Source organism: Pleurodeles waltl, chromosome 3_2 (assembly GCF_031143425.1).
Source record: "Pleurodeles waltl isolate 20211129_DDA chromosome 3_2, aPleWal1.hap1.20221129, whole genome shotgun sequence".
Taxonomy (NCBI): domain Eukaryota; kingdom Metazoa; phylum Chordata; class Amphibia; order Caudata; family Salamandridae; genus Pleurodeles; species Pleurodeles waltl.
This window is the reverse complement of record NC_090441.1, coordinates 85321189-85344609: the sequence shown is the minus strand read 5'-3', so window position 1 is coordinate 85344609 and position 23421 is coordinate 85321189. Positions and strand designations below refer to the sequence as shown.

General features: G+C 48.4%; 1 protein-coding gene across 2 annotated transcripts in view; it reads right to left on the bottom strand.

Annotated features, from left to right (window-relative positions):
- The window catches only part of LOC138286509 (4-hydroxyphenylpyruvate dioxygenase), a 560744-nt gene that overhangs the window by 953 nt on the left and 536370 nt on the right, over positions 1-23421 (bottom strand). For both annotated transcript variants that reach the window (XM_069226859.1, XM_069226860.1), the window contains 2 exons: positions 5793-5915; positions 474-590 (listed from right to left, as the gene is read on the bottom strand). In XM_069226859.1, the coding sequence (XP_069082960.1) occupies positions 474-590; positions 5793-5915 (240 nt within the window). The remainder of the gene's footprint in view (positions 1-473; positions 591-5792; positions 5916-23421) is intronic.

Below are 23421 nucleotides of genomic sequence, written 5' to 3'. Positions count from 1 at the left end.
ATATCTGGGGTTGGTCAGCTGTCATAAGGTAGTAATGGGATTCTGTAATAGAGAGTTCTGTCATTCCTAAACAAAGGCATTCTATGACCTATATACTATGAAGCATGGCATTAGCCTCATAAACAACTTCTGCAACATATTTTTCAGTTTTACAGATTACGTGTATTGGGACATCAACTTCGGATTATGTTCTTAGGACCTTCAACCCTCAAGGTGGCCTAGTACCCTGGCTGGATTTTTAATGACTGTGAAGTCTTCACATTCTTGCCATCACCTGAACCAGCCCCATGATCTTAGTTGGTGCTGGGCACTTGCTGTCATCACGTGCTTCTATTTTATCAGAGAGAATATTAATAATTCATAGAAGTCTGCTGTACTGAAAGGTTAATTGATGTTCCAGATACTTAAATACAAAGTCTTTGGCCAGACTTGCACTGGTAACCCTCCTAATATGTAAAAGTATGAATACTCACAAAGTGGTTGTATCGTTGTATGACCTCCAGGAACAGAGTGGGTCTGTCCTGCATGGGTTTCGTGAATATCTGAAGAAGGTATCCTTTGTCATCAAAATCAACAAGGATATTCAATTCCTAAGTAGGAAAAAAACATATTTATCTTCAACCATTTAGGATTTAGTTGGTAACTGTTTAATCTAGTCAAACATTGTCCCAATTGCAAAGTAAAATGCCATCTCAGCTCTAATTTGGCAATGGATTGTCTTGTTGACAACGTTGTACTATCCTTTCAGCTCTTCGCCGAACAGCGTCACTATCCTCTCATCTCTAACTCTTGAACTGGCAGCGGTACCCACACGGTAGCAACATTGTAGGAAGTTGGCTCTGTATATAATATCTCAAAGTGAGAGATAGTGTGCACAGAGTCCAAGGGTTCACCTTAGAGGTTGACAGTGGCAAAATTAGATAATGCTAATGCTCTATTTTGTCATAGTGTGGTCGAGCAGTAGGCTTATCAGAGGGTAGTGTTAAGCATTTGTTGTACACACACAGGCAATAAATGAGGAACACACACTCAAAAACTTAACTCCAGGCCAATAGTTTTTATATAGAAAAATATTATTTTCTTAATTTAATTTAGAACCACAAAATTCAAGATTTGAGGTAAGTACATAAATGCAAGGTACTTCACACAGGTAAGTATAGAACCTTGATTAAAAACAGTAGTACACACAGTTTAGGTTAAAATGGCAATAAGCTATTTTAAAAGTGGACACAGTGCAAAAATCAACAGTTCCCTGTGGGAGGTAAGTTTGGTTAGGTTTCCCAGGTAAATAAAGCACTTACACAGTCAGTCTCCTGGGCGTAGGCAGCCCACCGTTGGGGGTTAAAGGCAACCCCAAAGCCACAGCACCAGCAACACAGGGCCAGTCAGGTGCAGGGGTCAAAGGAGGGCCCAAAACACAAAGGAGCCTATGAAGAACATGGGTGCTCCAGTCCTAGTCTGCTTACAGGTAAGTACCTGCGTCCTCGGGGAGCAGACCAGGGGGGTTTTGAAGATCACTGGGGGTGGACACACACAAGCCCACAAAACACACCCTCAGTGGCACAGGGGTGGCCAGGTGCAGCAGGCAAAGTAGGCGTCAAGTTTGCTATTGAAAGCAATGGAGGGACCCGGGGGTCACTCAGGCGATGCAGGCAGGGCACAGAGGGGCTTCTCGGGACAGCCACCGACTGGGCTAGGATGAGGGCTGCCTGCTGATCACTCCTGCACTGGTAGGTGGTTCCTCTCAGTCCTAGGGGCTGCGGGTGTAGTGCTTGGTCCAGACGTTTGGTTCCTTTGTTATCAGCCAGTCGCAGTCAGGGGGAGCCTCTGGGTCCTCTCTGCAGGCGTCACTGTGGGGGTGCAGGGAGGTCAACTCAGGGTGTCCACATCGTTGGAGTCGCCTGGGACTCCTCTCTGAGGTGTTGGTTTCTCCAAACTCGAGCCAGGGGCGTCGGGTGCAGAGTGTGAAGTCTCACACTTCAGGCGGGAAGTGAGAGTCTCTAAAGTTGCTAAAATGTTGCAAAGTTGTTACAGTTTCTGAAAATTGCCGCTGTTCTCTGGTGTTTCTTGGTCCTTTAGGTGCAGGGCAGTCCTCTGAGTCCTCAGAGGTCACTGGGCCTGTTGGATGCGTCGCTGTGCAGGTTCTTTGAGTCTGGAGACAGGCCGGTAGGGCTGGGGCCAAGTCAGTTGTGGTCTCCGTCGTCTCTGCGGGGCTTTCAGGTCAGCAGTCCTTCTTCTTTCTTCAGGTTGCAGGAATCTGATTTCCTGGGTTCAGGGTTGCCCCTAAATACTCAATTTAGGGGTGTGTTTAGGTCTGGGGGGCAATAGCCAATGGCTACTGCCCTTGAGGGTGGATACACCCTCCCTGTGCCTCCTCCCTGAGAGAAGGGGTGCACATCTCTATTCCTATTAGGGGAATCCTCCAAACTCAAGATGGAGGATTTCTAAAGGCAGGGATCACCTCAGCTCAGGGCACCTTAGGGGCTGTCCTGACTTGTAAGTGACTCCTTGTTTTTTTCATTATCTCCTCTGGGCTTGCCGCCAAAAGTGTGGGCTGTGTCCAGGGGGTGGGCATCTCCACTAGCTGGAGTGCCCTGGGGCATTGTAACACAAAGCCTGAGCCTTTGAGGGTCACTGCTAGATGTTACAGTCCCTGCGGGGGGAGGTATTAGGCACCTCTACCCAGTGCAGGCTTTGTTTCTGGCTTCAGAGAGCACAAACGCTCTCACCCCAGGGGGTCAGAAAATCATCTTAGTGGCAGGCTGGCACAGACCAGTCAGTCCTGCACTGAAGGATTTTGGTAAAATACAGGGGGCATCTCTAAGATGCCCTATGTGTGCATTTTTTAATAAATCCAGCATTGGCATCAGTGTGGGTTTATTGTTCTGAGAAGTTTGATACCAAACGTCCCAGTATTCAGTGTAGCCATTATGGAGCTGTGGAGTTCGTTTTGACAAACTCCCAGACCATATACTTATGGCCACACTGTACTTACAATGTCTAAGAATAGACCTAGACATTATAGGGGCATATTGCTTTTGCAGCTATGCCCTCACCTGTGGTATAGTGCATCCTGCCTTAGGGCTCTAAGGTCTGCTAGAGGGGTGACTTACCTATGCCACAGGCAGTATTTTGTGTGCATGGCATCCTGAGGGTGATGCCATTTTGACTTTGCCTTTTTCTCCCCACCAACTCACAGTCTGCAATGATAGTGTGCATGTGTTAGGTGAGGGGTCCCTTAGGGTGGCATAACACATGCTGCAGCCCTTAAGGACCTTCCCTGGTCACAGGGCCCTTGGTACTACTGGTACCTTTTACAAGGGACTTATCTGTGTGCCAGGGGTGTGCCAATTGTGGAAACAATGGTACATTTTAGTGAAAGAACACTAGTGCTGGGGCCTGGTTAGCAGGGTCCCAGCACACTTCTTAGTCAAGTCAGCATTAACATCAGGCAAAAAGTGGGGGGTAACTGCAACAGGGAGTGATTTTCCTACAAACATGCTTTTAGTTTTATTTTTACCAGTAGAAGTGTCATCAGTACCATCAAATACCCTGTATTCTGTCACAGTAAAATGTATTGTTTCATTAATATATTGTGCACTGTCAGCTTGTTCCCATCATGTTCTAATTCTACAGTTATTCATTTTGTGTTTGTAATCCCGGGATGCAGTTCTGCAAAAGAAAGGCTGACATGAATTTCCTATTCCATCTTATGATTAACCATATCACGAATGGACGTACCTGCATTGTAATGCAGCGTTAAGATTTCTGCACCAATGTTTGCAGTGATTTGCTAACAGGAAATTACCGATGCGAGGAATAATCTCCCTTGCACTGTCCACAAAGCAATCATCTTATCTTTTTATCATTCTAGCAAGCCCGATAGGTTGTGCAGGAGACATTTGCCATAGGTTCCGTCAAGCTGTCCACTTGATTTAAATATCTTGTTGAGCAATAGAGCATTTAACTCTGTTATTGTCCACCCACAATGGCACTCATACCAGTGGCGGTTGGCACTTTTAAGAGGGAGGGGGGCCGGCAGGAAGCACACACTCATTCTTTCACCCACACACATGCACATCCATTAACAACTCTAATCAACATTCAAACATGCACGCACGCACCATTCATTTAAAAAGATCACACACACACACACACACACACTTACTTCAGCCTCGGAGGTCCCAGGAGGGTTGGGACTGCTGCCTTCCCTCACTGGCTGACTTTAGGTCAGTCAGTGAGGGAAGGCAGCAGTCCCAACTTTGTCACAGAGTGGGATGGGGTCAGTGAGAGTGCTGACCCCACCCCACTCTGTGACGAGATGTCACTGATTGACGCTCGCCCTGGGCGCTTCAGGGTTTAAGCCTGAAGCGCCCAGGTCGAAGTCAATTTGTGACGCTTCCCTCGTCACCTGGGGAAGGGCCTGAAGGTACCTTTGCTGAGCGGAGGAGGTCAAGCCCACAGGAGCTGTGACCTCTTCAGCCCAGCAAAGTTCAGCTCAGGCAGCCAAGAGTCTGCGCAAATCGCGCATGCCTGCTCCTGGCTGCCTGACCTGAACATGAAGAGTGTCTGTCAGGCTGACCTTTGTTCAGTCTGACCAGCACTTTTCATGAGGGGCAGAAGGTGGGGGCGTGGCCTCTCTGTCCTAAAGGACGGGCTGTGCCTGACTCATACTGATGTGGGTGGCCATTGCATCCATGGGTGAGAACTGAACCCAGAATCCCATTGGGGAGACTGCCTACCAGCTTTGCTTGATAAATCTATATGGTGTCATGGCTTGGCTCCCTTAGTCCCTCGTAGTCTGCATGAGTGCTGGGCTCACACCTGGATGTATATAGCCCTTACGTTTGTAGGGTACTTCATATAATTTAGTGGTAGTCAGTGCCGATGTTTCCCCTCTCCTTCATAGGTCTACTTTAGGAAATAATTGAGTCAAATCTTCTGAGACAGAAGTTGCAATATAAAGTATGAACATCCCAGAATTATAATAGTTAACGTTTTCATGTTCACTTCTTATAAAGGTGATCACAGATTAAACCATGCATTTACAAAGGCGATAGGCCTGGCTTTAATGTACTAACACATTTAAACACATCCATTCAGAAATGCTGGTTAGCACATTAAAGCCAGACCTATATGCTTGCCAGTGCTTAAAACAAAGTAGCAAAAAAGTATTATTTTTTGTACAAAATGGGCATAGGAGATGAAGAAGTGAATGTGACAAGCAGTGTGCTGACTGAGTTTACTTCTTAGATGCAAAATAGTCCCCCATGCATGCCACTGGAAGTACTTCACTGGAGCATCATACTCCAGGCAACCAATAGCATGAGGTGGGTTAGAAATATTTTTCTAGGCGGAATCAAAGCCCAGAGGAATATTTCTAAACCACCTCACACTGTTGGTTGTCTGGTGTCTGATTGTATAATTTAAAGAATTGGTAAGGGTAGATCTTGCAGACTGCTGTGCTGTCAAGACAGACCAAAAAATCTCGTGGCCTGTCAAATCAATGCTGTCTACAATTCTGCTCTTTTGCATTAAATTGGCAAATTACAGTGATAGATCCCAATCACCCGCCGTTCTTTATTTGGGTAGAGACTGTAGCTTCTATTACCTGGCCCATAGTTCCATCAATTGTACAAACGATTGTACCAGACATTCCGATTTACATAGTTAAAAATGTGCAAAAGGAAAACAGACCTTTGCAAATAGAATGCAGACCAATAAAAAACACACAGATCTGTAAAACAGAACACTTGATTTAAACCCCTAATATAGTTTATTTAAACTCTCACCTGCAGTGTGGCTATGTCCTCTTTGACTTTTATTTTTGCGTTTTTTAGATTCGCTCTTAGCTGGTCATAGTAGGCATCCGGAGCACTAAGGAACTCTATTCCGCGAGCTTTTAAATTCTTGATCTGTTAAAAAACAAGTCAGGCTTTATCTCAAACGTCAAGCAGCGACTTTGTGGTCATTGGTTGCAGATAAATATAGGGATGTATGTGCTTAAAACAGGTACAATCTCAGCATCATTCTCATTTTATAGCCAACAGAGGAACCATACCAGAACAATTAGACTTGAAATTGGGTGGGTTTGGAAATGCTCTGCTTTTTCGATATAGTGCTAACTATACAGACCATTTTTTCACTCTAGGATTTAGGAAATTCCTCCGGTGAATTCTTCTGTGCATTAAGCACTTCTTCCAGGAATATTTTATTATAACCCATCTCCGGATTAGGACCCTAAGCAGAGCAGAGTAACACATTCCAAGAGATTTGTACATTCATTAACACCAATCCGAAGGACATCTCATATGGTTTTCTCCTTGATAATTCATACTTTTTTTGGTCTGTAAATAGTACTGTCCACTTGAACGGTGTCTGAAGTCAACTAGAAAATGAAATTACATCTAAACTACACTGGTCTCGATTACAGACCATTACCTCTGCAACCTACTTTCCTCTAATCACTATGACGTTTATGTGACAAAGCAGGAAAGTTACGGCTTGTAGGTCTTTCATGGGATATTTAGACCAAGAGAGCTCTTTCCTATCCTCCCTTTTTCAAAAGGGAGGATTTTCATTTTTAAGCTGTTCTTTTTGCAAGGATCCTGAGCTGACTATACTGTAATGTCACCAAGTTCTCAGCAACCACACATGTCCACCTTCAAGAGTCTGTATGTCAGAAACCCAGCCACTACAACCTACACCCACACTATCTCCAATTCATTCTCATTTTGTGCTTACTGGGAACCAAAAGCAGCCCTCACAAAAAGTTAATGTCTGTCCCCTTTGAACAGAGCGAGAAAGAATAGCTCGCTCTCCTTTTCAAGTGGGGTTTTGTGGGAATGTTTCTCCCATGTTAGCTCTATAAAAACAACCATTTGCAATGCAATGGGTCTCGCGTTTACTCAAGTTAAAGTTATTAGCATTGTAGACTCCTAACCCGACTTTCCTTGCCACATAAACTGAAAAGTAAAACAGTTTCACATAAGCCAGCCGTTGGCCGCCATTAGCGCAAAGCAAACACACAAAAGGAAACATAAGTTCGCTCGCAGTGAAACGTATTGGCAAAAGTGCAATTATCCATGTAACCGAGTCGACCTCATGCAACGCGCTCGACAATTGGCCAGTGAGATCGCGCTGCCTATAAACTAAAGAGAAAAAGTAGTCCAGAAACCATACATAAAACATGGAGCCTATTATGTTTTCAGTAGTTGGCCGGTGCGCTTGAAGCGGGCTAAACACCGGAAAAGGCATGACATATGCATGCCTTTCACTAATGAAATGAAGCAAATTGTAAAAGGCAAGCTGACGAACTAACCAAACTGATGGGCAGGACATGGGCGTGGTTACAAGCTCATAGAGAGATAACAACAGGGAAGGAGCGCTTTGCACGCGACCCTAACAAGGCCAGGGAGTGCATTGTAGAGCACAGTTTTCAAAGGTATGCCTAAAATACAGGTGTTAGAATTAGTTGTGTTTGGGAAGTAATTAAATATTCTATTACTGCCTCAGTACATAGGTGTTGCATTGACAAAACGGTGTGCCGCCTTGAGGAAGAAAAGCTTTTCTGGTTCAATAGACCTCTCTACGCACCTTGCTTCTGCCACTACACTACTGGACTTGCTTCTGTCTTTGGAAAGGAACCCTCATCACTTAGTTTTCTTTAGGGCTCTCTCACTTCTTCACACCTACTTAACTCCCAAGGCATCTCGCCTTGGTATCCCAGGGAAATGTTGGAGAGGTTTAGTTCTGTCTTCCTCTCCTCACCCCACTCACTTCTTGGCCAAGTGGGTAGATTACATACTGCACTCTCTGGGTTTTTAACAGGACCTTCAGTGGATGGGTTTTTCTGTTGGTCTTGGGTGGAAATTATATAATAGCCTTTAGTGACTGAAGAGTGCCTTCAATGAAATGGGTGGATTCAATAGATCACAATTTAGGTGGTTTAACAGCACCTCCAATGGACAGGTTCTCTTTTGTTTTCGGGTGTCAGGAGATTACCCATTAAATCAAACTTCCAAAGGAGCAGATGCCTTTTACCCAACTCCTTCAAACAGATGCGTGCTCAGACTTTACTGATTACCTGAACCCTGCATCCACTAGGGAGGGGGAAAGGTGAATGGGAATAGAAAAAGAGAGACCGCCTCCAGATCCAGTTCCAGCCTGTGTTTCCTAGTTGAAGATAGGATATTCAGTGTGTGCCTCTGTAACCTGCACCTTTCTTTTTATTGGGATTTCTTTAAAGGAAGGACCTGCAGTCAGGTGATAAGAGCATAGATAAGTACATTCCTACTGCACATTCAACTGTTCATCCATTCACATTCACCCAATTCTATTGTTCTCCTAACCTGGATCTCTTGAGAGACTAGGCATTCTCTAAGAAAACAATGTTAACTTAATATCTTCTTTTCTCCAGGAGTCAGTGGTATCCAAGGTTCTCTGGAGAACAGTTCAAAGGTTCACAAATATACAATCTACTAATGTCTTTTACAGGAAACAAAAACTCCTTCTCAAAGTTCAGTTTTCTCAATCACAGTCCCTAGGAATTAGTCTGAGCACTGAGGTTTGTCTCTAAGACTGGCAAGTCTGCAAGGCGAAGAGTTATATATATATATTTATATATATATATATATATATATATATATATATATATATATTGATTGGCAAGTCTGGAAATCATACAAAAGGATTCCTCACTGCAGTTGCTTGAAGTTCTGTTTAGCCAAAGCAAATTCTTCTCAGAAAGCCGATAGCCAGTTGTTGGAAGAAGGAGGAAATTCAGCTTCTCCAGAAGGGAAAAAGTACCTGGGCCCATATTTATACTTTTTGACGCACAACTGCGCCAACGCAGTTGTGCGTCAAAAATGTTACCGCCGACTAACGCCATTCCAACGCGCCATGCGGGCGCCTTATTTATGGAATGACGTTAGCCGGCGCTGCGGACTGGTGTGCGTCAAAAAAAATTACTCACACCAGGCAGCGCCGGCGTAAGGGAAAATGGAGATTGGGCGTCAAAAAATGGGGCAAGTCAGGTCTGAGGCAAAATTCAGGCCTCAACCCGATCTGCGCCATTTTTTTTGACGCACAACCTCCATTGACATGACTCCTGTCTAAGCAAAGACAGGAGTCATAACCCTTGCCCAATGGCCATGCCCAGGGGACTTATGTCCCCTGGGCATGGTCATTGGGCATAGTGGCATGTAGGGGGGCCCAAATCAGGCCCCCCTATGCCACAAAAAAATACGAAAAAAAATACTTATCCCAACTTACCTCAACTTCCCTGGGATGGGTCCCTCTATCCTTGGGTGTCCTCCTGGGGTGGGCAAGTGTGGCAGGGGGTGTCCCTGGGGGCATGGGAGGGCATGGGAGGGCACCTCTGGGCTCCTTCTGAGCCCACAGGTCCCTTAACGCCTGCCCTGACCCAGGCGTTAAAAAACGGCGTCCATCAGGCTGTGCGCCGTTTTTTAAGGCCTGCCCCCTCCTGTGCGTCAAAATGACGTCAGAGTATTAATATGGGGCACAGGCCTTAAAGTCATTTTTTGGAAGGGAACGCCTACCTTGCATATAATTAACGCAAGGTTGGTTCCCCCTTCCAAAAAATGGCGCACATGGTGGAACTTTGACGCCCGCGGTATCGGACGTCAAAGTATAAATATGGGGCAGGGTTTGCGCCGATTGTGTATCAAAAATTTTGACGCACATTCGGCGCAAACAGAGTATAAATATGCCCCCTGGTGTGCACACCGTAGCAAGAAAAATTATTATTTACTCAAAACTGGAAGAATTCTCTATGAAATGAAGCATCTCAGGAACACTGCTCATTCTCCTCAGGATGGCAGTTAAGTGCACAGCTCCCAGAGAGAAACAGCAGGAGGGAAGCTTCAGCACAAGACTAAGGTAGAAACACTAGAGCGCTGACCTCACAAATATTTGCGGCCACCATCTTAAGTGGCAGTTAAACCTGAAGAAGCTAGTTTTAAGAACAGCCTCTGCAAGAGCCACCGGGAGTGAGGACGCCATTGCGCAACCAACGTGGTTACAAGGAAAAGGGCAATCGTTTTTGCTGAGGGAAGAACTTAACAACACTGGCAATAGTTTTCTGGACATCGAGTAGTCTTTGTATATTAGCAAGTGGTGGTTTAACAGTACCTCTAATAGGTGATCTGTTGCTGCTGGGTGGATGTAATATGGTCTAGGTTTGTGGGTTAACAGTGCCTCTATGAAATAGTCCCTTGAAGGCTTAACAGTGGCCTGAGTGGCGATAATGGCGGACACGTGAATGTTCTGCTCCGCTTAGGCCTGGAAGATATCCTGTTGGTACTATCCCATCGGGGTCAGAGAGTGGCCCCGATTGCAGGGGAGGACCAGGCACATAATTAAGAGACCCGTGGTGTGTGTCGGAGCTGCTGGGAGCGAGTCGCAAGTGAGCCGGGTGACTTGATACTCCGACCACGGCTGATGAGGTGGCACCTGCGGCCAGCGTGCGCCCTGAGAGGCGGATGGGCTGCGACGGACCTGTGCAGCTAGGAGTATTCAGAGGCGCCCCCACATTGAGGAAAGGGCAGTGGGGGGCCAAGCAACGGGGCAGTACTGGAGGCCCAGGGCCCCGTGAAGACGCACTGAGGAAGCAAGACGGGCCCCTCGCTGATCAGAGTGGGAAACACCGACAGGCCTGTGAGGGGCGGAGAACGCCGGAAGGGAGGCTGGACTGGACCACCCTACACTCTCGGCCTCGAGAGGGACACCCTTGAAGTGCTGGTTGATTGGACACGCTGTGGTGGTGCGCGCTAGACGCCCGGAGGCTTTGTGAGTACAGTGTGCCCTTTGATCAGGACCCCCAGAGTCTTTTGGGGCCCAGCTAGGGACCATATGGGCTTGGCACCAGATGAATCCATGCCGCCGCTTCGATCCAGCACAGTGACATGTAGCACCCCCCGAGGGGCAATAGACAGGGCTACTGACCTTAGTGGTGATAGGACGCATCTTCACTCACCCACCCTTGGGAGACATATCGGTGAGAGTAAACTGCATACCAGGGAAGGGTAATACTGGCGACAACCCATCCCACGACATCGGGCCCTCCGCTGGCCAGCCTCGCATCTAGGGGTGGAGAGGTGACTTTGAACGAGGCCGCGGGGACCCCCACCAGACCCCCTTTGAATCTACCACTTGTCACACCGAATGACGACCAAAAGTCAGAACAGAGCTAAGTCACAGGAGCGGTGCCGATCAAGTGACATGACCCAAGCAGACATGGCGAGCCCCGTTCCGCACTCTTTACAGGCCACACTGGACAAGATCCTGGGAGCCATAGAGGAATCCAAAACAACGCTCCAACTGGAAATTGGCCAGGTGTCAGCAGAACTGGGCCTGTTGAGAGCAGACCACCAGCAGCTAGCGGACAGAGTTCAGCGCACTGAAACCACGGTCACGGAACTGACCCTAGCGCACTGGGAGATTAAAGCTGCCGTCCTACAGTTGACTGACCATATCCAACGACTGGAACGATGAGACGAAGACGCTGAAGGTCGGAATTGAAGGAATAACATGCAAGTTATTGGTCTTCTGGAGGGCGTCAAGGGCACTGACATGGTGGCCTTCCTGGAGAAATGGCTGAGGTTGCCCCGGAGCAACTCACCGCCTTTTGCGTTGGAAAGGGCACATTGGGTGCTGGCGAGGCCACTTACTCTAGGCCGACCCCCACGAGCGGTGATGGCTAGGCTGTTGCATTACAGGGACGGGGACGTACTGCTGCAGCAGGCTAGAGATGCCGGGCCATTCCACATTGACAATGGAACACTAACCCTCTTCCCAGACTTCATGGCAGAGGTACCGGCCAGGCTGGCCTCCTACACAGCAGTAATGCGAGCACTCAGAGACAAGGGCATTCAGTATTCGCTCCTGTTTCCAGCCAGGCTGAGAGTGATCATGGAGGGACACACTGTCTTCTTCCAAACCCCTGAGGAAGCCTGGGAGTGGCTGGAATCACATAAAGCGGGTGGAGACCCCCCAGCCAAATCAAGACTGCCGACACAGCGTGGACGCAGGAGAGTGAGGAGACAACGATTCAGGGCCCGACCGAGCACTGGACCGACCCCAGCACAAAAGGCATTGGACAGAAGAGCAGCCCTAGAGGCAGTGGTGTTGCTGCGGAATGCGGACCCGAACGGAGACCCCAGCGGAGGGGACTCAGACCACCATTCCCACTCCACTCCACGGACTCGGACTCGCACCATTCTGATGAGGCTCCAAAAGTGACCCCCCCTCCAAACAGCAGATGATCTGGGATGATGCTACCCTAGTGTCACCGACCACTCAATGAGGGTTTTTGTTTGACTCCCTGTGACCTTGAGGGAGGCACTGGTGTCCCCTTACCCAAGACCAAATCATGTGATGCCTCAGTGACCGACTTCAGACCCTTATCCATGTTGAACTGTGATTTTAGGATCCTGAGCAAAGCCCTGGCTAACCAGCTGCTCTAGCATGTTGCCCACCTCATACACAAGGATCAGAATGGTTTTATACCTACACGTAACACCTCCCTGAATCTTAGACGACTATTCTCACTTGTACACATGCCACACGACGAATGACACCCCGGAGCTGTACTCCTCTCAGGGGACCTTGAGAAGGCGTTCAACTCATTAAGATGGGATTATCTAAGGGCAGTAATGATTCGAGTGGGCTTGGGGGAGAAATAGGTGCGTTGGGTAGAGCTATTGTATTGCCTCCCAATGGCAAGGGTCCGAACTATCAGACGCCTCTCCCATATTCTGAGGCACCAGGCAAGGATGCCCTCTCTCTTCCTTGCTGTTTGTTCTGGCCATCGAGCCCCTCTTGGCTCAGCTCCAAATGGAGGGACCCAGTAGGGGGATACAGTGGGGCTCTACGGACCATGTCGTATTGCTATATGCGGATGGCCTACTAATTTACCTGCGGGACGGCACGTCAGGGATCCCTTGAGCGCTCCATTTGCTTGAGGAATTTGGTGGTCCATCCGGTCTCAGAGTGAATAGGAAAAATACATATGTTTTTCCACTGACCGCGGTTATGGAGCACCCCTCTTCCTGTCCTGGTGATATTACATGGTCCCCCTGCACATTCAAGTATCTGGGTATACAAGTGTTCCTTGATCTGAGAGACCTACGGGGTGGCAACCTAGGTAAGACACTCCGGTCTTTGAGATTGTGCGTGGCTTTTTGGCGCTCTCTGAGGCTCTCTATGATGGCCCGAGTGTCATTATCCGAAATGATTATGCTGCCCCGCCTCTTATACTACTTCATGAACCTTCCAGTGAATATACTGGTCAGCTGGTTTAGGGAGCTGAATGCGCTCCTCATGGAACTCCTCTGGGATGGGGTCCGACAGCGAACATCTCTCTCCACGCTTCGCCGCCCCACTGACAGAGTTGGATTGTGTGTACCAGATTTTGAATTATACTACTTGTCCTTCCAGCTTCAGTGGGTTGCTAGGTGGCTTGTGGGAAGAACCGTCTTGATCTGATTACATCCCGGGGTGACTTCAGACGTGACCTATTGTTAGCACGGATGCTCAGCTCTCGGATCAAACTCCTGGCACGCAATGTCATGCTGACGTTGGCCTTGTCCTGCTGGAGAAGGTGTCTGAGACACACGGGCGCGACTGTGGCCTACTCCCCTGAAATACAACTGACAGGGATACCCATGGGGACACCAAACCGCACCCTATTGAGAAACTAGATGAGGACCTGGACCCAGGCAGGAGTGACGACCTTAGGAGACTGCTTCCATGAAGGGGTTTTGCGCCCATTCACGGCACTAGTGGAGGAGAGCGGAGTCCCGGAGGCAATTTCTTCTATGCAAGACATTGACACATGCTATACGGGGACTATGGCCTACAGTGAACGCAGAGATGCATAGAATACTCCAACTTTTATTGACAATAGGGGAGGACACCCACTTGAATGCTAGGCTTTACAGGGCCCTTAACAAGGTTACACTGGAGTCCCTGCAAACAGTAAGAGCGAAATGGGAGGAGACAATAGGCAAGGAGTTGACGGACACAGAGTGGCAGAAAGTGCTAGAATACCCTCACAGGGTATCATGCCACACACGTCTCTGTGTAATTCAATATAATTATGTACACAGAACATACCTTACCCCTCGCAGACTCAGGATGATCTATGGAACCCAGGGAATGCCCCAGGTGCAATGCTGTGGATTCAGACGTAGACCACATGATATGGGAGTGCCCCGAGATACAGAGGTGCTGGCGGGGAGCGCTGGAGTCTTTGGGGGTGCCCTTGATACACAGTTGAACCTGGACCCTTCCTTCTGTCTTTTGGGCTCAGATGCTAGACCTGTCTCCAAGAGAGTTGGCAGCAGGTTTTTGGACCTAGCCCTGGTGTTGCTCAGGCGTCGGATTGCTATGGCCTGGAAGTCCCCTACGGGCCCGGCCCTGGCGGACTGGAAACAGGATGTTTCAACCTGGGTCCAGGCCGAACTACATGCATTACGCAGAGAGGGGGTCCGGGGAATGCGCCATTGTGGACTGAGGTACTGGAAACTTGGGAAACACAGAGAAGAGAGGTGGGTGGGGTCCTAGAGACTGGTGAGGGCACACCCTGCTAGCGCTGGGCTATAGACCCACTCAATGGGGAGGGGAGATATGACGAAACACATGCCTTGCAACCAAGAAGTCGCAATATTCCAATCACAAGAGGTGGGGGCAGGGGCCACTGCTCTGACGCCAATACACATGCACTGTGTCCACCGACTCAGCAGTGATGGTGATTGGGACTGCCCCGGGGAGACCCCACTCCTTTACTGGCACCAAGTAGAAACCACAGTAGGGACACTGACCTCCAAAATTAGATAGTTTAGATACTCTTGAATACCCTAGCCATACCACAGCACCGAAATGTCTTACCAGCGCATCCTTACAAGTTTTAGTAAAAAGCGTTAATAGTTTAAATGGTAACAGCAATGATGATAACAAATGACCTCTGGTCTGAGCAGGAGGGGGGATGCAAGGCTATGCGACTGCAAATCTAGGCGCTGTATAAACTGGATGCCAGCATAATACACAGAAGAGTCATGACTTAATTATGTTACCGATTGAGAACCAGCTGTACTGTATACATTTGCATATATGTCATGCACCAAGAGATACCACTCTCGGCTAAATGTTGTACCTTTATGAAAATACCAATAAACAAAGTTTAAAAAAAAAAGAAGGCTTAACAGTGCCTTCAATGAGCTGGTCCTGATGTTGCTCCTGGTAGCCCTCCTCTTACTAGTCCCTTGATTGCTTCATAGTATCTCCAGTGAACTGTTTTTCTCTTTTACAATTCTTTTTATTGACTTTTAAACAAACACAAACATAAAAAGCAAATTTGCACCACCAGTGGCTATGGGACCGACCAAACAACCAGGTGTGCATGGTTAGCCCCCACATTTTGCCTGATTTTGATGTGTTCTAGAAGTTGGTAGTGCCCAGGGCCCCTGCTAACCAGGCTCCCTGGGCCAGAGCTCTTTCCCTAAATCTGTTGTGATTCTTGGCACAATTGGATACACTCTTACATATCACTATAAGACCCTAGTAAATAAGTGCCCCAGTACCCAGGGCATGGAATAGTATGAGTAGGCCCCTGAGGGCAGCAACACTGATTGTGCCACCCTCTAGGGCCCTGCACCCAGATCCACCCAGCACTGCCAGTGCAGGCTGAGTGTACTGGGGGAAACCTAAAAAGGCAAACTGAACATGGCACCCTTATTGGGTGCCCTATCCACATGATACTGCATATGATATGGGTAAGTCAGCCCTCTGGTAGGTCTTACAGTCCTAAGGCAGGGTGCACCATACTATAGGTGAGGGCATAATTGCATGAGCAATATGCCCCCACTGTGTCCTTGCCAAGCCTGGGACATAATGAGTGAACAGAGCAGCCATTTTAAGTATATGTACTAGACACTGGTCAGACACGAGTTCCCCAGTTACTTGATGGCCACTCTGTACCCTGGGTTATTTGGTATCCAAACTGGTGCCAGTGTTGGATGTAACCGTAAATGCACCCAGGGGACACCTTGGACGTCGCCCCTGCAAAAACTAACCTAACTGGCATGGTTCCATCCATCCAGCCTGCCACTTCCAGATGGCCAATATACAAACCTGGGGGAGAGCCATGGCTCTCTGGTTTGTAAAACAATGCCCTTCCTGGGTGGAGGAGCTAACACCCCCTCCCTCACGAATGTGCAACACCCTGGCGGTGAGCTTCAAAGGGCTACTGCCCCTGAAACTCAAGCCCCCAGGCCTGCTGCTAGAAACTGATGGCTTCTCCCTTTGCAAATCCCCACTTTTGGCGGGGGAAAAGGTGGGAAACCAGACAGAGGGTAGGAGGAGTAAGCCAGTTCCAAACCTGCATGGAGGAGCTTCAGGGGAGCTGGGATATTATTAACTACACCCACCCTTTCCATCATTACTCTGCCCTCCCCCGTGGACTAACGGGGGTAGGGAGCCAAACTGATGTATGTATGTTTCCAGAGAGTGATGTAATTCAAGATGGCAGGGAAAGTAAGTATTTTGTAGTGTCAAATCTTCCACTAATTGTGTAAAAGACTTAAAATGGAGACCCCCCTACCAGTGGCGGCTGGCAGTTTTAGGAGGGAAGGGGGTGGGCGGGAAGCACACACACTCATTCTTTCACACACACACACGCACGCATGCACATCCATTAACAACACTAATCAACATTCAAACATGCACGCACGCACCAACCATTCCTTTAAAAAGATCACACACACACACACACACACACACACATACTTAACTTCAGCTTCGGAGGTCCCAGGAGGGTTGGGACTGCTGCCTTCCCTCACTGGCTGACTTTAGGTCAGCCAATGAGGGAAGGCAGCAGTCCCAACTTTGTCACAGAGTGGGATGGGGCCAGTGAGACTGCTGACCTAACCCCACTCTGTGACGAGGTGTTACTGATTGACACTCGCCCTGGGCGCTTCAGGGCTTAAGCCTGAAGCACCTAGGTCGAAGTCAATGGGTGACGCTTCCTTCGTCACCCGGGGGAGGGCCTGAAGGCACCTTTGCTGAGCCGAGGAGGTCAAGCCCACAGGAGCTGTGGCCTCTTCAGTCCAGCAAAGTTCAGCTCAGGCAACCAGGAGTCTGCGCAAATCATGCATGTCTGCTTCTGGCTGTCTGACCTGAACATCAAGAGTGTCTGTCGGGCTGACCTTAGTACAGCCTGACCGGCACTTTTCATGAGGGGCAGAAGATGGGGGGCGTGGCCTGCCGCCTATTTGTTCCTGAGTGTGGAAATTCCTGGCTCTGAAACCTGACAATCCGGCGACCTGTTTGAGTCAGAGCCCATGCCACTGGGGTAGGGAAGGATTCGCCTGTGGGGATGCCCTCCTATTGGATCCATTGCAAAGCACGGTGCTAACATGAAGGGTTGTTTAGGTCACTGGGGGAAGGTAAAACCTGGCTAACCCTCCCATAAAGTAGGTTAAACAGACCCTACCTGTCAAGCTGTGCTAGTTTGAGTTGGATACTTGGATCATGGCGATCCAAAACTATCCATCATTAATGGGGGTTATTTGGGATGCCTAGTAACACAATTTAACATTGGTATCCCTAATCCATCCTCGTAGGGCGGCATTATGCACTTAGGGCCAGATGTACGAAGCCGTTTGCATGGTGCAAACTGCAAAAATCGCAGTTTGCGCCATGCAAACGGGCTAACGCGATGCACATTCACAAATTGCGAGTCGGTACCGACTCGCAATTGTGAATGCAACTCGCAAATAGGAAGGGGTGTTCCCTTCCTATTTGCGACTTGCATCGCAATTCAGAATTGCTTTGTGACCGCGAATGCGGTCGCAAAGCAACTCGCAGTTACCACCAGTGTCACACTGGTGGTAACTCATTCGCAAAAGGGAAGGGATCCCAAAGGGACCCCTTCCCCTTTGTGAATGTTGCCCAGAATGTTTTTTCAGAGCAGACAGTGGTCCAATGGACCACTGCCTACACTGAAAAAACGTAACCAAATGGTTTCGGTATTTTTTTCATTTTGCAACTCATTTTCCTTTAAGGAAAACGGGCTGCAAAATGAAAAAAAAACTGCTTTATTTAAAAAGCAGTCACAGACATGGAGGTCTGCTGACTTCAGCAGGCCACCATCCCTGTGAGTGCAGGGACTCGCTATGGGGTCGCAAAATGCAACCCACCTCAATAATATTGATGAGGTGGGTCTTTGCGACCCCATAGCGAGTCGCAGACGGTGTCTGAGACACTGTTTTGCATCCGAGATTGCGACTTGGAAACTGCGAGTCGGACAGACTTGCAATTTCCGAGTCGCAATCTCGGAGTTTGCTACATGTGGCCCTTAGTGAAGCATACTCGCGCCGGGCCCCCACACACAGGAAGGATTTCACCAAATATTGTAGCTTGACGATGGCCTGTGCTGAAATTTTGTATGGGTGCTTTTGTATCATTTATAACAGCTGCGGTCGAGAGATTATCTTTAAAAATGTGCCGTATTTAGCAGTGGAGAGTAGTAGTTTGCTCCAGGTCATCATATCCCCAGCTGCTTAAAGAGAGGGTCAGCATTCTTTGCAATGTGGATGCAGAGATATATGAAACGGTCTGTTGGCCATTTGAGCTAAGCTATGGCTGGGGAGGAAATGTACACATCAGTGACGCATGTTTTTTCTCCCGTTTATGTTAAGGCCAGAGGCCTAAACCTGCAGCGTCTCTATGAGCCAGGGGACAAGACTGTCTGGGCCCTTTACTTACAGGAGCATGTTGTCAGCGAAAGGGCCACACTACCCTCACCTGGCTCCCCCAGTCAAATCCTTCCAGCCATGCATCACAGCAAATCCCTTCTACAAGAGGATCGATCACTACAGCAAAGAGAAGAACAACAGGGGGACCCTATTCATCCTTAACTTGGGTCCATGAGTAGCAATAAACGATTCTGACATATTTCCTAAATAGCGGGCCCAAATTAATGTGTTCCAGGACTCAAATCATGACTGCCATTGGATGTAATCAAAGGCCTTCTCAAAGTCCACAAAGACCAAGGCACTGCTTCTTCCAGGTGGTAGGCAAAGTCAAGCGCAACATGTAGGTCAGGCTTCTCCAACAAGTAGATGAGGAGTTACTGGTAGCTCTCCATCTACCTATAATTAGCTCTCCCGTGTGCAGCTCAGACTACTAAATTAGAAGCTTTTGCTTGGTTGAATGAATATATGAGAACCAAAATTTAAAAGTGTGTATTCAAGATGAAAATGTGTGTATTTTCAGAACCTATAATTTCCTAAATATATTTAAGGGTGATATTAAATGATAAATCATGCAGCATTGGGAGACTTGTTACTAATATTACCTTGGTGCCAATGCAGGTGTAGCTGTTACGATTGTAGAGCTATTCTAAATTGATAAAGCCTCTTTTTACATTACTGCTGGTAATCCTGCACTGAGATGATCGAGGCAAGTAATTGTGCATAAAGCAGTCACTAATGTAATCTTGTCTGATGTGTACTACCTTGATAATATTAGTAACTTGGGATGATTTTCAGTGAACACAAGTAGCTCTTGTTACTGACAAGGTTGGAGGCTTCTGATGTAGGTATTGAAGAGAGTAGCAAATCCCATTCCTCAGCATGAATGACACTGCTTTGGTCCTGGTGGATGAGAGATGGGATGACAGCAAGCAGTTATCTAGGATCATAGCCATGTTTTAGGTTTCAGTGTTAATTAGGGAGATGGGCCGATAGGTAGCAAAATCCATTGAGGGCTTATCTGATTTTAAAATCACAGAGATAGCGTTACCATGAAGACAGCCTGGAAGTGTGCCGTTGTGACACTTCCTCAAAGATTCACATCAAATGGGTGGGAAGGGGGCAGGAAGGAAGAAAAATGTTAAACATATTTTACTGGTAGCCGTTAAGGCCTGTATCTTGATACAAGGCATTGCTTTAATCACCTCTGGGACTTCGGCTTCCATTAATGGGCTGGGCAGCGCCTTTCTATCCTCGAGGCTGAGCCTGGGTCATTAACTATAGGATTCTCTATTTCTGTTTTGTGATGTTCCTATGCGCTTATAATAGTGGGTGAATGTTGAGGCGATTTCAAGAGGGTCTCTGGTAAGGTCTCGGTTATGTCCAAAGATAGCTAGCAGTAACCTTACATCAATACCTCTGTAGGCCAGCTAATATGAAAATTTACCAGACTTGTCCCCCATCTCGGAGATTCAAAACTGCACAGCAGCCCAGGCCATTTCAGCCGTTTTGAGCAATTTATTCTTCAGCATTCGTCTACAGGCTTCTAATCTCCAGAGGGCATATTCCTTGTGCACAAGCATCAATTACCTTTCCAGCTTAGATATCTCTTCCTCCAGATCCACTACTTCTTCCCTTCTGATGGATACAACTACCTGTGGATTCCTCACTCATTGAATTCTCCCCATGCGCCAGCATCCGACGGAAATTTTCTCCTAGCTTCAGCACGTCAACGAGGACGTCACAATTGCCTGACTCCCACGCGATGCCGTCTGACGTCATACAGGCATTAAGAGGTCCTCGCCGGCGTGCTGACGTAAGTTTCCTTTTTTCCGTGCCTTCGAGCGACGGTTATTCTTCGAGGGAGCAACTGTTTCTGCTGCGTAGTTACAGTTACTGTATCTATCGAAATGGCACAACGAAAGTCGGGCTTTAAGCCTTGTAGAGAGTGCGGAGGCAAGATGTCGGTGACAGACCCACATGTGGATTGCTTGTGGTGTCTGAGCTACGACCATGAAGTGGAAAAATGTGGATCCTGTCAACGCATGAATCCTAAAGCGTTGAAGGAACGAGAGGCTAAGCTGTTTTTGGCAAAGTCCAAAAAGAAGGAAAAGCGGCACCGGCGCAGATCTTCATCACCGAAATCTCATCGACGTCACCGGTGCCGTCGTGATTCTCGACGCCGTTAGAGTAGAGAGCGTTCACGCTCGAGGTCGCCTTCGGTTCGGCGCCGTAAGACATGGGAGGTTAGTCCCACCATCACTCCTCAGCCGCAGACGCCTCCCACTTCTCCGACTTCTCCGACGTCTCCGCCATCTGTCTTCGAGGTCGTACCTCAACAGGATCCTGAGTTTTCACCTGCGCAATCTGAGATGCCTGGGCCGGCGCCGTTATCACCTCGGGTGCAGGCTCCGCAATATCCATCGTTCCCGGCGCCAGGTGCTGATAGTTCCGCATTTCTTAATGCGATGTTTGCCATATTTGCACAGATGGCTCCGGGTGGTGGTCCAACTGGTCCTTCGGGCCATTGGCTTTTGATATGGGTGCTCCGGCTCCTTTACGGCCGACACCTTTCATGCCCTTCCTTCCAATGGGAGGTGCTGGCTCGGCGCCGGTTCCTTTGAAGTCGCCTACAGGACCTGCGACTCTGATGAGGACTGCTGTCCCGGCGCCAGAGGGTTCTTCACCATCTTGTCCTCTACCTCAGTCGGCGCCGAAAAAGCCCACAGCGCCGATGGATCCGGCGTCGAATGGATCAGAGGATCGCGTCAGGTGAGGTCATTGACGTCGGTGGACGCCTTGTCGACGCCAAAGATCGAGGCCAGGCTTCATTCTAGGAGGCTAGCTCTTCGCCTCCTTGAGGAACAGGAGTATAACAGGCAGGCCTTGGAGGAGGGTGAGATTGAGGAGCCTCTGGCAGATCTACATGGTTTGGACACTGCTAGTGGCTTGGACACTTCCCCAGAGTCGGACTTGACATCTCCTGTGGAATATACAGAGGAGGCTGCTTCTTTCCACTCTGTTTTAAGAAAAGCAGCTGACTTTTTAGGCCTTCCCCTCCCAATGGCTGAGGTGAAACCCAACATTTTGACAGAATTGTTACATCCGGCCTCGGCTATTGCAGAACCTCTTTTGCCTTTTAATGAGGCTCTCCTTGATCCAATTATGGAGATTTCGAAAAAGCCAGTCACATCTACGGCTGTTAACAGGACAGTAGCGCGTAGATATCATGTGGTTCCTGCGGATCCAGGCTTTTTGTCAAAGCACCTGACTCCAGAAAGCTTAGTGGTGCAAGCTTCATGTTCCTCACTTACTGCTCCAGGTTCCTTTCTGGGTGTTCCTTCGGACAGAGATTCTAAAAAGATGGACCAGTCTTCAAAAAAGACTTTCTCTTCTTGTAGTATGGCCCTTAAGTCCACGAATGCCACATGTATCTTGGGCAGATACATCTACGCCCTTATGGAGGAGGTCAAGACAGCTCATTCTGGATTACCTCAGGAGGTGTTGGGCCTTTTGTCGGATGCTCAGGCTGCGGCGACCCAAGTAATCCAGTCAGGGCTGGACACAACTGATTCTGTGGCCAGGGCTATGGGCCCCACTGTCGCTACGAGAAGAGAGGCCTGGCTTCGTTCTTCAGGTTTCTCTCCAGATGTTCAGTCAGCCCTGCTTGATCTACCCTTTGATGGGGATAAACGTTTTGGGTCAAAGGTGGACTCTGCCCTTGAAAGGTTTAAAGAAAGTAGAGCCACAGCAAAATCTTTGGGCTTGCAGGCCTCCTCCTCTGTTTCTTCACGATCATTCAGAAGGTTTAGGGGGTTTGGTCGTGGCTCCTCCTTTCGGGGCAGGTTTCAACAGCAAGCCACCACTGCCCTCCCCTACAGATCGTATAGGGGGAGGGGTAGGGTTCGAACCAGAGGGGCCACCCAGCAGCACTCTGCCTCGTCCTCTTCCTCTGGAGGGGTGCAGCACGGAAAGCAGCCTTAGTCATCCACCAATTCTCTTGCATACTACTCCTGTAGGGGGGAGGTTAATGTACTTTCTCCACATGTGGGAGGCAATAACATCGGACTCCTGGGTCACCAGTATTGTGGGGAAAGGCTATGACCTTCCCTTTCAGGAGTTTCCACCCCCCATCCCGCCCGTCCATCCTTCTGTTCGGAAGAACATCTCCTGTTGTTAGAACAGGAGGTTCTAGTCCTCCTTTCGAAAGGTGCAGTAGAGTTGGTTCCAGAGCAGGAGAGGGGTCAGGGTTGTTATTCAAGATATTTCCTGATCCCCAAGAAGGATGGTTGGTTGAGACCAATCCTGGACCTGAGGATTTTGAATTGGTTCCTCAAACAGGAAAAGTTCAAGATGCTGACCCTAGCACAGGTGATTTTGGCGTTGAACGAAGGAGATTGGATGGTGTCTGTCGACTTGCAGGATGCTTACTTTCATATCCCAATACTCAAGTCGCAAAGGAAGTATCTCCGGTTTGTGGTGGGATCGCAACACTATCAGTTTGCGGTCCTTCCGTTTGGTCTTACTTCAGCACCTCGAGTCTTCACGAAGGTGATAGCGATGGTTGCGGCAGAGCTCAGGAGAAAGGGGATAGCGGTATTCCCTTACCTAGATGATTGGTTGATCAAGGCCACGTCTCCGGAGCTCG